The sequence below is a fragment of the Lemur catta genome, chromosome 8, assembly GCF_020740605.2.
Source record: "Lemur catta isolate mLemCat1 chromosome 8, mLemCat1.pri, whole genome shotgun sequence".
In the NCBI taxonomy this organism is placed as follows: domain Eukaryota; kingdom Metazoa; phylum Chordata; class Mammalia; order Primates; family Lemuridae; genus Lemur; species Lemur catta.
In genome coordinates this window covers 6952065-6965155 of record NC_059135.1, presented here as the reverse complement: position 1 = coordinate 6965155, position 13091 = coordinate 6952065, and the positions used below count along the sequence as shown (strand labels likewise).

At 47.6% G+C, this 13091-nt stretch overlaps 1 protein-coding gene and 1 long non-coding RNA gene across 5 annotated transcripts in view; one reads left to right on the top strand and one right to left on the bottom strand.

Annotated features, from left to right (window-relative positions):
- The window catches only part of DIS3L2 (DIS3 like 3'-5' exoribonuclease 2), a 307510-nt gene that overhangs the window by 256965 nt on the left and 37454 nt on the right, over positions 1-13091 (top strand). For all 4 annotated transcript variants that reach the window (XM_045559637.1, XM_045559638.1, XM_045559640.1 and 1 more), the window contains one exon: positions 11697-11776. In XM_045559637.1, the coding sequence (XP_045415593.1) occupies positions 11697-11776 (80 nt within the window). The remainder of the gene's footprint in view (positions 1-11696; positions 11777-13091) is intronic.
- On the bottom strand, positions 6505-10378 carry LOC123643843. The gene is made up of 3 exons (XR_006736936.1): positions 10293-10378; positions 10138-10203; positions 6505-6699 (listed from the first exon to the last, which is right to left on the bottom strand). It is a non-coding gene; the product is annotated as an uncharacterized LOC123643843 (long non-coding RNA).

Sequence of the window (13091 nt, the reverse complement as noted above, 5' to 3'; positions counted from 1 at the left end):
AATTTTTCACAGCATGACAAATAGAAAATTTATTCATTTTCCTTCTTAATGGATCCTGGCCCTTCCTAATTACCCTCCATTTGGTCTTTGCATTTCAGCTTAACTGTAATCTTTTGTTAGTACTTTCTTTAAACTTCACAATACCCATGTGTTCTTTGGGGTTGTTTTGGTTTTGGTTTTGGTTTGGTTGTTTTATTTTGTTTTGTTTTGTTTGAGACATGGTCTCTCACTCTATTGCCTAGGCAGTGGCATCATCATAGCTCTCAAACTCCTGGGCTCAAGCCATCCTCCTGCCTCTGCCTCCCAAGGAGCTGGGACTATAGGTGTGCACCACCACACCTGGCTAATTTTTCTATTTTTTGTAGAGATGGGGGTCTCACTGTGTTGCTTGGGCTGGTCATGAATGGTCTTTGGTTTTTACCACAGTTAGAACAGCATCTCTTAGATTGATGTGTTATTCTACAAAGGAACAGGCTATCTAAGACAAAAGTCATTATCTGGGATGGGAATAGGACCCTCAGGTAACCCCAAGTATAGGCCCCATAGGTGTCCCTTCCAGATTATTCCAAGCAATCCATTAAGCAATGTCAGGTCAATGAGTATTTTGTGGCTGGATGGTGGTAGAGAGTGACTCTTTTGCCAGGAGGTGCTGCTAAGCTCCCTGCTGCAGGTTGAAGCCAGGTTGCAGGAGCAGGAGAGCAGGTGAGGGGGATAGATTGGCTGCCCCAGGACCAGAAGGGACCTGAGATGACAATGTTGTCCCAGAATATATTATCCAGATATTTGGCTTTTACTGGGAGGAAAGAAACAGAATTAGCATGAAATGAAGTCATGAACTTTGACGACTGCTCTTTGCTGCACGAGACAGCCTTATGCAGGAGAGCTCTTCACTGCCTCTTGCGTCTCATTAAAACATCTGAAGATGTGAGCACTAGCTCTTCTGGACTCTCAGAGCTTCTCTTCTAACCAGTATAGCAAGGGCTTGTTACAGGTGCTTTCTTCCGGTAAACCTAGAAAGTATCTCACATTCACCCATAAAACAAACCACAAGAACAACGATAGGGGAACCCAGCTCCGTTTTACTAGATGAAAAGTCTAACACCATGAGAATCCCACCACCACTCCGGAGTCTGGGAGAGAACAGCGACAAGGCCAGAGCTGCTGGCTCCCCGCTTGGGATTATATTATATAACTCTTGACTTCTCAAGTCCCTGGAAACTGAGGCCAATTCCCTGGAAGATCATTCTGTTCTCTCCTGTTTTTTCAAGAATAGAGCCAGCTTGATCACTGGCTCTGAGGATTGTATGGAAATGTCCCGTTTTCTTTCTTCCATGAAATGAATGCCTACCATCGTGATCACTGTTTTATCAGGTTGTATTCAAACTTGCCTGGACCTCATATTTTTATGTATGTTTAGCTTATATTTTGAAGAACTTTGCCTCATTTATATAAGGTAAAATTCTATTTCTAAAAAGAATTTGAGAAGGCTTACAACGAAGGAAATAAACAAATGAATATAATAGAAAGACAGAAAATCAGAATCAAGGAAGGGGGGAGGTAGAAGGAATATGACATCTAGAAGGGTGATCACAGTTCCTGTGACTGGACATCATGTTTTCTCTTTTTAAAATTATTTTTTATTTTATTTTTTTCCCACTGGCAAGCATGTAGAGCATTAGGCATCATATTTTCTGATTTCAGTATCAGAAAGGTGGTAGTCCTGCTTGGAGGAGAGGGGAGAGATTTTATAAGGTAATTTCTTATAACAAACCTCACTAAAAGTTGAGGGATATTTTTCTTAGCATCTATAAGCAGTTTCTCACATGAGGCATGATATTGGGGGCACTGTGTTACAGTGGAAAGCTTTTGCACTTATGGCAAATGAAGAAAGAGATTTCATTTCATTTTATTTTATCTATCTAGAGACAGGGTCTCTCTCACCCTGGCTAAGCTGCGGTAGCGTCATCATAACTCACTGCAACCTCAAACTTCTTGGCTTAAGCAATCTTCTTGCCTCAGCCTCCCAAGTAGCTGGTCCTACAGGTATACGCCACCACACCCAGCTAACTTTTCTGTTTCTTGTAGAGATGAGGTCTTGCCCTTGCTCTTGCTCTTTGGCTGATCTCGAACTCCTGACCTCAAGCAATCCTCCTGCCTCAGCCTCCCAAAGTGCTAGAATTACAGGTGTGAGCCACTGTTCCTGGCCTAAGAAAGAGATTTTATAAGGCTATTTCTTAAGAGAAACTTTGGTAAAAATAGAGGCACGTTATTAAAACACCCTTGAGGAAGGCTAGTGTACTAGAGAGTGCAAGCTATATGGTCTGCGTAGAAAACTTGGCCATAGCCTGGTTTGGTTCAAGGATAAAGCAGAGAACATCTCCTGAGTGAGTGGATAGCCTGTCACTTTGGCTGCTTCTGACCCTTTTTGCTTCTCTTCACTGAGTGTGTAATCAAAGCCATACAGCAGCCACGCTGAAGTAGGAGGCTTCAGCAAGGTCTAAAGCACGAGTACTCACCACTGCTGGGGGCAAGACCGCAGCTTTAGAAAACAAATAGGTAGGTGGCAGAATTGATAGATTTTATATAGAAGGAAACCTGGACAATGATGCACAACCATTTTCATGCATTTGGCGGGGCCATATGCAGTCCCTGCAGTCAACAGTGACACTTTCCCATGGAAGCAGCTTTGGGTGACTCCAGCCCCTGGGTCTGGGACCCTGGAGCTCTGAGCAGAATGGTTTCATATGGTAACGTTCCACCATAGTCACCCTCTTCAGCCGTGAAAATTCTCAAAAATGCTCCAGTTTTGAGTAGGATGAGCAGGTTGCACCCTCTCTGTATCTGTCTGCATGTGCTCCTCATGCTTTGTATTCACTGTTCTCATATTGCTCAGGAAATTGAGAGGCAAAAACATGGTCCAGCCCAGTGACTGTATAAAGCCTGATCAGGAAGCTGCTGAGGCAAAGGGGCTCCTGTTTTGCTAAAGAAACTCCTCTCTGCTGGGCTCACCTAGTAATGAAGGCAGAAGGTCGTGTGGGATGCAGCGAGCACAGTTCCTCTGCCCTGGTCTTGCTGCTGAGCAGTGAAGTAGCCCTCAGAAGAGGCGGCAGCATGACCCGTGGGCATGAGAGCTGCACCAGGCCCTTCTCTGCTGACCTTGCTAATGACCAGCTTCCCTGAGGGTTGCCCAGAGCTCTGGAGACAGACTTTTTCTTCTCAGCAAGTGAAACCTCAGCATTGAAGAATCCTTGTCCTGTCATTTTTAACCTTAATGAGAATAGAACAAGCCTCTAGAACAAGGTGCAGCAGAGTCAGGAGAAGTGGCCTTAAGTGAAAACACAGCCGTGGGGTTTACAGACGGCCCTGCAGGGAGGCGTCATCCAGTGGGAGCGGCCAGCCTCGCTCTAGACTTTCCAACACTAATGAATCGGGAACTCCATGCTGAACAGGATTTAGTTAGATGGGTCCCTGTGCCAGCAGATGGATGTATTTTTCTTGAAAGACCAAGGTGCCAGAAATCTCCATGATTACGTTACTGGAGCAAGGTTCTTTTTTGTGGTTTGTGAAGTTGAGCGTCAGGACTGCAGGATTCTCTTGCTCTTTCTCACTCTTATTTTTTCCAGGTCAGAACCAGAGCTTGGGGTGGGGAGGAAAATCCTGCTGAATGAGCAAGTTCTTTCTTAAAAAGCTTTCTCCAAGTCCAAAAAGACTTCAGTGGACTTAGGAGAAAGAAATTTAATACATTGCCATAGAATCGTTGTTAACCAAGTTAAAGCAAAGGCCACAGCATCTTTGTCTTATAAAAGAAAGCAAAGAGGAGATGGAAAAAAAGAAATGATGCTTAGGAAATCCAAACCAAACAGTGAAGACTAAAGAAGAAAAACTCAAGATCACCTCTGAGAATGTGGAGATTTCCTTCTAATCAGATTTTTAAATTACAAAACCAAGACTCTAAGTAGAAGTAACTTTTCTATTCTTTTTAAGTATACTGTAAATGGCATACCTGAAATCTTTGACCTATGATAGGATTTGCCACTTTTGGCTTAAGGAAGAGTTGGACAGTCTGCAAGACCCAGTGGACTGTGAGGGGAAGAGTCAACCATGGAGAGGCTGGAGGCTTCCCAGGCTGCTCCTTGACCTACGTTTGAACCTTAGTCCTAATAACTAGCAGATTGAAGCAAACTCAACAGGCCTCCCGGAGAACCCGTGTTGGTTTGACCTGGAGCAATCCTGGCCAAAGAACTAACACTCTACTTTCACCAGTGACCTCTCTCACTGCACCCCTGTCAGAGGCGTGCTGAGCTGGGCTCCCAGGTCCCCTGCTTGGTCGTGGAGCAACCTGCCGAGAAGGCTGAACTGCTCTGCCCTGCTGGGGCTGCAGGTACCTTCCAGGAGATATGCAGAAAGAGACCCAGTTGCCCATGAGAGGTCACCTGAGAGCTATTGTGGATAAAACCAGATATTCCTGAACTTCTTAACACCTTTTTGCTCTTCCGAAGTCAGGCTAGGACTTTTCACAAGCACCAAAAGCTCTGAGTTTGTGTCTTCCTTGACTGATGGAGTTCAGTGCCCAGTGGCCTGTGCGTACTGTTGTGCAAGTGTGGCTGTTTGAGAAAGCTGACCGTGCACTGACTGCCTGACCCCCCAGCCCAGGAGATGACCTGGCACACTTGCTTAGCCTCCCGTTCCTGTCCCAGCCCATCACTCTTTTTTGGTTATTCTTATGACTGTAACCTGACCCGCTGGATTCACTGGGCTGGGATCCAAAGTAAGGTCACATGTCCTTTACTGGTACATTAAATGACTCCCATCCCGCTCCCCCCACCTCCTGCCTAACCTGGGACACTCCTTCTTCCCCTAAGGTATCCCTGAAGTGTCATCCCCAAGCAGCAGTATCTGAGAGCCCTGAGGAAGACTTGCATAGTCCTCAGTCTCTCATTCTTATTGCTCACCTGTTGCCACCTGCTGGGAGGATGGCCCTGCTGTCTCCCCTGCCATCCCACCAAAAAGCCCAGTGGTGCTGAAGGAGGGCCTCTTCCAGGCCTAACAGCCCCAACATGTTCCCACAGACTGGGGGAAGTTCTCCTCTTCCAAGAATCCTGGCCCTTCAACTCGCCTTGGTCCCCAGAGCTCACCCACACAATTCCCTGGGGCAGGAGGCCTGGAGCAGAAGGGGTTCCAGCAGAAGTCTCAGGCTCTGGCTGCCACAGCCTGCCCTGCTGTGTGATGGCAGCCTGAGTCCCTGAAAGTACAAGGCTTTTTCATTTTCTGCCCAAGGGAGACTGGCCTGTCCTGTGTCAGGATGAAAGCCATTCCGCTAATCGGACGCATCTAAAGGCCTCTGTCCTCTGCTGGGGAGGCTGACAGCGCAGCCATGTGACTGCCTCTTGGGCCTTTCGCTTCCTTCCCTCTTCACCCACTACCAGAAATGTGTGTAGTTGGAACTGTCCCCTCAGGGAAGCCCATTCCCAGGGATAGGGCTGGGTAGTGGAGGGCTCTTCTGCTTATGCGGCAGTTGCCTTCGGAACCAGAAAGACCTTGTAAAGTCTCAGGGCGGCTGCCGTTCTTGCCCGCTGACTTCCCGAGCTCAGCCGCTTCGTGTGTGGGTCCTTGCAGGCCTTGGCTAGAGCCAGCGCGCCGGCTCTGCCTCTTTCCTTGCTGTGCCTGGTAGGTAGGAAGTATCCAGTAACTATTGTTGAGGGAGAGACCTTGTGCTTCTTCTGGGGCACTGACAAGATAGGAATACCTGAACACTGAGCATTTGAGCTACTGTGTGTTGTCTGGTGGCACAGTTACTGAGCAGGGCAGATGTGAGGCAGAATTTCTTCACTGAAGGCAAAGGAGGAGTAAAAACTGAAAGGATGAAATTGGTCACCTGCTGTGACAAGGGTGAGAGGCCCTGCCTCCAGCATGCCAGAGGAGGGAAAGATGAGAGCCACTTCCACAGAGGATGGACAGGCCAAAAGGGCTCTCCTGGAAGCAGGCACGGCATGAGGAAGGGCACAGAGGTCTGAGAGAGCATGGCCTGGCCCAAATGCCTGCCTGGGGAAGTGCACGGAGCTCTGCTGGGGTGGGGGAGGGATGTGGCCCTTCTCTGTCCTTTAGGACTCCTGCTCTTTACCCTGGGGGCCTCCCTGATTGGCACTCGCCCCTCAGCACGTGCCCACCTCTTCCCTTCCTCTGTTCCAGTCCACATTGACTCGTGTGAGCAGCCACCCTCCAGAGAGCCTGGGCTGTGTTTAATTCACTTTTATATCTCCAACAGCAGGAAGCCATCAAAGGTGCTTACAGAGGGAATTGTCATCAGGTTTGTGTTTTAGAAAGATAACTCAGCTGTGGAGGGTGGGTTAGGAGAGCAGAGCCAAGGGAGTGGGAAGACCTGTAACCGGTCAGTGTCCTCATGAGAAACGAAGAGCACAGACGGCACAGGGTAGCAGAGGTCCAGAGGGCGGCAGCGACCCGGCCTGCCCCGTCGAGGCTCTGGCACTACTCTTCTATCAGTCTGTTGATTCTGCTTCCTCTGTGAGTGGACTTTGTTCTCAGGCTGGTGGCTGGCCGGTTGCAGCAGTCCTGGCCCTTGCCCAGGGCACTCAGCAAGCATCCTCACGTACCTCATTGGCCTTGGTTGGGTCACACGTCCATTCCCGAACCATTTCCTGGGGCTAAGAAATGCCGTGCACTTGGGTTTCTGGTCAGTCCCTGAAAGGCATATGGGATGACCTCAGAACTGTCAGGTCCAGCCCTGGAGCTGGAGATTGGGTCTGCTTCCTGCTGGAGCCCCTGGACTGGGGAGGGGATGGGGGTGTGAATAGCTGAAGAAAACTAGGGTATCATCAGGAAGGGGGAAGTGCCTGCAAGGTATGCATCCATGTCTGCTACTGGGGCCACCTGGACTCATTCTTTCATGTATTGAACCTTGCACATGGTAGGCACCCACACTCACTCTGCACATCTATGGGGACATACCTTGCGGATTGCTTTATCTGAGAAACAGCATATCATCATCCTGGGTGAATTTCAAACCTCTCATGGAGGCTCCCCCGACCCCCACCTTCAAGTCTCCATTCCTTGGATTTTGTGGTTGGCCATCTCCAAGGCCAGGCACACAGCCTGCTCTCTGACCACAGCCTCAAGTCCCTGCCACTCCCTAACCCAGTGACTCCCACAACTCCTCTCCTTGACCTCACAGACACTTCGGAGGCCGGGCCAGTCCAGTGCTTAGCAACATGGACCACACTTCAGTTCTGCCACTTATGTGTTAATTTGGACCAAACACTTAAACTCTGTAACTTGTACACTGGATTTCCATCGCTCGTCATCTCAGAGACCTGACTCTTCAGTTATCTCTCTCTCTTACTGTGTCTTCCACACCTCCCTCCGTAGTGCCTTCCTCCTGTCGGCATTTAAACAAGTCTCTGTCATCTGCACACTTACTCCCTTCAATCCCACATCCCGTTACCCCTCCCATTCTGTTTCATTAATCTCACCTCTTCCCCACTACTGTCTGATTTGCTAAAAGAGTTGTATATACTCCTGATCCCCATTTCCTGGCTTTCTACTCATTTTTCAACCCGTCGCACCCTGATCTCTGCTTCTACCGCTCCCCCTAAGAGTTTTTTCTGCTGAATCCAATGGATTCCTTGTTTGAGATATGTACTCTCTCTTACTTGACCTCTTGGAAGGATTTAATGCTGCTAACTGCTCCCTCCCTAAGGCAAGCCTTCCCCTTGGCTCCTGTGATATAGTAACTCAACATTCCATGGCCACTCCTCATTTCCATTACCCAGCTCTCAAATCTAGGTGTTGCAAAGGATTCTATCCACCACTCTCTTTATTCTGCTCAGTCTCTATGGACGATCTCAGCTACTCTAGTAGTTTCAATTCCATCTTACTTACCATCTGAAGTCTTTTGTGCCAAATTTGTACCTCCAGATGTCAGTCTTGCTTATAAATGCCAGAGATGTACATACAGCAGCCTACTGCTCATCTCTGCTAGATGCCTCCAGGTACCCTAAAATCAGCAATTCCAAACTGAACCAAACTCTTCTCCCAGACCTGCTGTTCCTCCTTGTCAGGGTAAATAGCAGTACCACCTACCCTGCAGCCTAATGCAGAGAATCTTGAATATTCTTTTTGACACAGGTAAGGTGGAAAGAGTATGAATTGGGGTTGAAATTCTAGTTCTAATCTAGTGTGGTTTGGACAAATTACTTAACCTTTCTCAGCCTCAAGTTCCTCATCTATAAAAAGGAAGTAGTAATACCTAATTCAGGTGGTGGTTATCACGATAAAAGACAGCACTGGCTTGGTAGGCAGTCAGTAAACATGAGTGCCCTCTGTCCCAGTCCTCTCTCCACCCTGCCCCATCACCACCTCCACGGAGTTGCCTTTTTGTCAAATTGGTGTGTACATAGTTTCCTGACTTTGAGAACCCCCTGGAATTAAACTTCCCACAATTCCTTCATGACTGAGGATTCCAGCTTCTATCTCATCATTTGTTTTTCACCTGGTCATGGGAGATCTGGAGTTGAGTGGGGGCTGGGAGGCAGAGTCCAGATGTCACTGTCACATGGCTAGATGTGTGTGCACTTGCGCATCTCGTCAGTCTTGCCTCTTAGCTGTCTCCCAGCACTCCCCTCCCCACTGCTCTGCCCTGAGCGAGATGCTCACGGTCTCATCAGGCCCCTGCGGCAGCCTCCTGCCAGGCCGTCTCCAGGCTCTCCCACCTCAGCCCATTCTCCTCCCGACCGTCAGAGTGGGTCTGTCTTCTGCCCTGAAACCCGCTGTGGCTTCTTCTTTCTGACAAAATGACGTCCACACACTCCTGCGTGCAGCCTGCCTTGCCAGCTCAGCTCTCTTGCGTCCCCGTCCTAGCCCAGTGCTCAGTCCTCTCCGACCCAAGGCCCCCTTTCATAAGGGAGCAGGAAGTTTACTTGCATACTGGCTGAGAAGCTACCTGCTACACTTCTTGGGTAGTGGCTGGTAAGACAGGCATAGACACTCCACAAAGACCAGCTGTATTGAAAACAGGGACCAAAAGACACAGGAAACCCAGGGGACTTAGAATTCTGTAAGGAAGTGTGAGTCACCAGCCATAAAATAAGGGGGAAAACACATTAACACATTAGTGTTTTATGCAGTGTCAAAGTAATGTATGCTTATTGTGAACAATTTGGAAAACGCAGAGAAAGTAAAACAGTCACCTGTAGCCTCTCACCTAGTGATAACCACTGTTGCCGTTTCCATAGCTTTCCTTCATCTTCCTTCGGTGCAGTCTCTGTTCTTTTGTAAATAACTTTCATGGTATACTGTATAATCACGTGTGTATCCTGCTTTATCTCATCTACCCCACATATTTTCTTGGGTTAGTAAAAATTCTTAATAACGTAACAGCTGCCTGCTGTTCCACGTGTGACTATGGGGTACTTTGTTTAACCTTCTGCTGTTGCTGGACTTTTAGAGTCTTTCCAATAAATAACACTGAGGGCAACAGTTCTGCAAATAAAACTTTTCCTCCTACATTTCTGGTAGTTTTTCTAAGCTATAAATCCACAACTGGAATCACTGAATCAAAGAATATGAAAATTTCTAAGCAGTGCAGACTCTTGAAATGGACAGAGTGAATATAGGCCTGACCTCAGCTGCAAAGAAACAGGTAAAGAGGAAAGGGTAGTAATTCATAGATTTTTTAAAATCGTTTTTATTTCACTGAAGGAGAAGGCTGAGAAGATCCAAGCACTGCTCTGTAGGGAAAACATGCCTTTGACTTGAGGTTCCTGGCTTCATGATGGTAAAGAAGGGCTTGTTTCTGTTTTTATATTTTCATCTGGGTCAGTAAGAGGACAAACCATTCCTATGAAGTCCTTTCCCACTAAGGAAGAGAAAAATCTTCCAGCATCTAATGATGCAGATCATTAGCTGTGTTAACAGCCTTGCAATTCAAAAAAATTTATAATAATGTATCCTCCTAATGTGCAGTTAGTTTTAGTTAAAATTTCCCTGGTGATTTAAAAACCTAGTGAATTTGTAAATATAGTAATTGGCTCTGCATTTGGAAATGTTAAAGTTGCCATAACCAACTCAGCTCTAGCAAGACACACGGAATCTCTCTGAGCTCTGTAGGAGTTCTGCTCTCACCTTAGCATTCCCCTCCGGAATCCAGGAAGAAACCAAGACTGTACCAGAGTTCCTGTGCCTCATCTTCTGTAATTGAAGAAAGTTAATGAGTATCTCAGAGTTAACATGTCCAATATCAAACTTTTGACTCCCTGCCTGTCCCCAAATTCAGTCACCTGCCTGGTTGTTCAAATCAAAAGCTTGAACTGTCCTTGGTTTCTTCCTTTCTGTCCTTGCCACTGCCAGCATCAAATCCATCAGCATATCCTGTTGATTCTACTTCTAAAAACTTCTAAAATATATTTCAAATTGTCCCTGTCTCTCCAGCTTGCCTGCCCACCCTCCCTCCTGTTCCAGCCCTGTGGCCACTGCCTGACTCCTTCGCGGCTGCCTCCTGCAGGCTCCTACTTCTGTTCTCTGCCCCAAGGTCCACTGTGGTCTACGCTGTAGCCGGAGGGATCTTGCTGAAAGGGAGCTCGGATTGCCTCATCTGCCCCTTCCTTTTCTTTTTCTTTTTTTTTTTTTTTTTTGAGACAGAGTCTCGCTTTGTTGCCCGGGCTAGAGTGAGTGCTGTGGCGTCAGCCTAGCTCACAGCAACCTCAGACTCCTGGGCTTAAGCGATCCTACTGCCTCAGCCTCCCAAGTAGCTGGGACTACAGGCATGCGCCACCATGCCTGGCTAATTTTTGCTATATATATTTTAGTTGGCCAGATAATTTCTTTCTATTTTTAGTAGAGATGGGGTTTCACTCTTGCTCAGGCTGGTCTCAAACTCCTGACCTTGAGCGATCCACCTGACTCGGCCTCCCAGAGTGCTAGGATTACAGGCGTGAGCCACCGCGCCCGGCCTCCTTTGCTTTTAAAGCCAGAAATTCCAGTGTGGCCAAGAAGGCCCTGCGTCTTCTGCCCAATCGTCCTCCCCAGTGTCACCACCTACCATGTCCCTGGATCTGTCAGGGTCCAGCTTCACCTGCCGTCCTTCAGTTCCTGCAGCTCCTGCCCTAGGACCTCTGTATGTGTTGTGCTCTCTGCTGAGGAGGACCCTCTCCGCCCCCTCTCCCTCCTCCCCGCAGTCCAGGTGACCATCTCCTCCTGACGCAGGGAAGCCCTCCCTCATCCCTATTCTGTCTAGGTCAAGTTATTTACTTTCATAGAACCTGGATTTTGTTCTTGCTTCGGTGAACCTATTCTAATTGGAGCTTCACCCACATATACATATTCACTGGTGTGGTTATTTGATTGCCGTTGTCCCCACTAGACTCTAAGACCATGAGGGAGGCCCCTCTCTGCTGCTGTCACTGTTCTTTCCCCCTCAGCTGGCTCAGCTATAGCCCAAAGTAGGCACTAAATAAATGTATTGTTTTCATGCTGAATGACCAAGTAGAGTCCTGGGAACAATCCTCTGAAGACAGAGTCCCTGTACTGTGTGGGCTCTTCCCAGCGGGCCGGCTCAGGTTTTCCAAACACATTGACTGGAAGGAGTGTGACTTTCCTAGATTTTTTTTTTTTTTTCATTTCAGCTATCGGAATGAGAAGAGCATGCTGCCTAAAATTTGTCTTTCTCTTCTCTCTCTGTTCAGCTAAAGCTTGCTTTTACTCTGGACCATGAGACTGGATTGCCTCAAGGATGTCATATCTATGAGTACCGCGACAGTAACAAGTAAGCCACCCAGTGGGAAAGAGTGTCACCTCGCGTGTTGTGCAGCAGTGGCACCTATGGGCTTTCTGACACTGGGCTTCCCGTGCTAAGGGGTTGTCAGGACGGGAATCACACTTTTTGCAACTGAACTAGAAAATAGCTGGCACAAAAATATTTCTTCCATTAGAGTTCCTTTTCCCCCGCGTATGCTTGAAGCACTTGTGCAGAAGTTGTGATGTGCTAGGAGTATGTTCCACAGCAGCCCTTCCTTTCCAGGCCCCAGCTGCCCTCTAGGCCCATCCCCCTGGGTCCCCAGTCATGTGCTTGCTCATTTGATTCCCTGTGTGACTTTGACTTTTGCCACAGTTCTCTAATTACTGTCTGACTATACTTATGTTTCTGGGTTGTGTTGCAATTGTCTACCTTGTGAATTTTATAGTTGGGAGATTTCTGGGTACTTATACAGATTTAAATTGATAGCCTTAGCCGGACACAGTGGCACACACCTGTGGTCCCAGCTACTCAGGAGGCTGAGCTGGGAGGATCGCTTGAGCCCAGGAGTTTGAATCCAGCCTGGGCAACGCAGTGAGACCCTGTCTCTAAAAAAAAAAAAAAAAAAAAAAAAAATTGGTGGCCTTGTTGGAAAGGTGACACCTGGCACAATTTTATAGCACCTCCTTTCTTCATCAAGACTGCCTCCTTGACTATGTATTTTTGTTTGTGAGACAGTGAAAATAGTGGTAAATGAGGCACAGGAAATGTGCCTTGATGGTGACGATGACAATAATGATAATGATGGCCACTACCATAGAGCACCTGCTGTTTGTTAGGCAGAGTACTGGGGACTTCACATTTGCTGATCCAATTTAATCCTCATACCATCCCAAGGTGTGTTCTTTTATTATTGTTGTATTTGCAGAAGCTGAGGCCTAGGGAACTTGCTTGAGGTAACTTGCCATATCTGTGAGAAGCAGTCAACATTATCACGTGTATCCTGGGGAAAGAACAGGTGGAGGACAATTGTTCCTAATCGCTATTCGTAGAAACCCCAGTCAGTCAGTAAGAAGAGCAATCTTAACCTGGACTTGAGGACAATGTATTCTGACCTCCTTGTTTAAATGTCCAAGCTACTTAATTTTATCCAGTGGAAGGAAACAAATAGGCACATGCCAGTAGAACTGTATGTTAGTTTTCAGGATGGAAACTCATGTCTTCCTCAAGAACTCTTGCTCTGGCCAGGTGTGGTGGCTCACGCCTGTAATCCTAGCCCTCTGAGAGGCCAAGGCGGGAAGATCGCTCGAGGTCAGGAGTTTGAGACCAGCCTGAGCAAGACCGA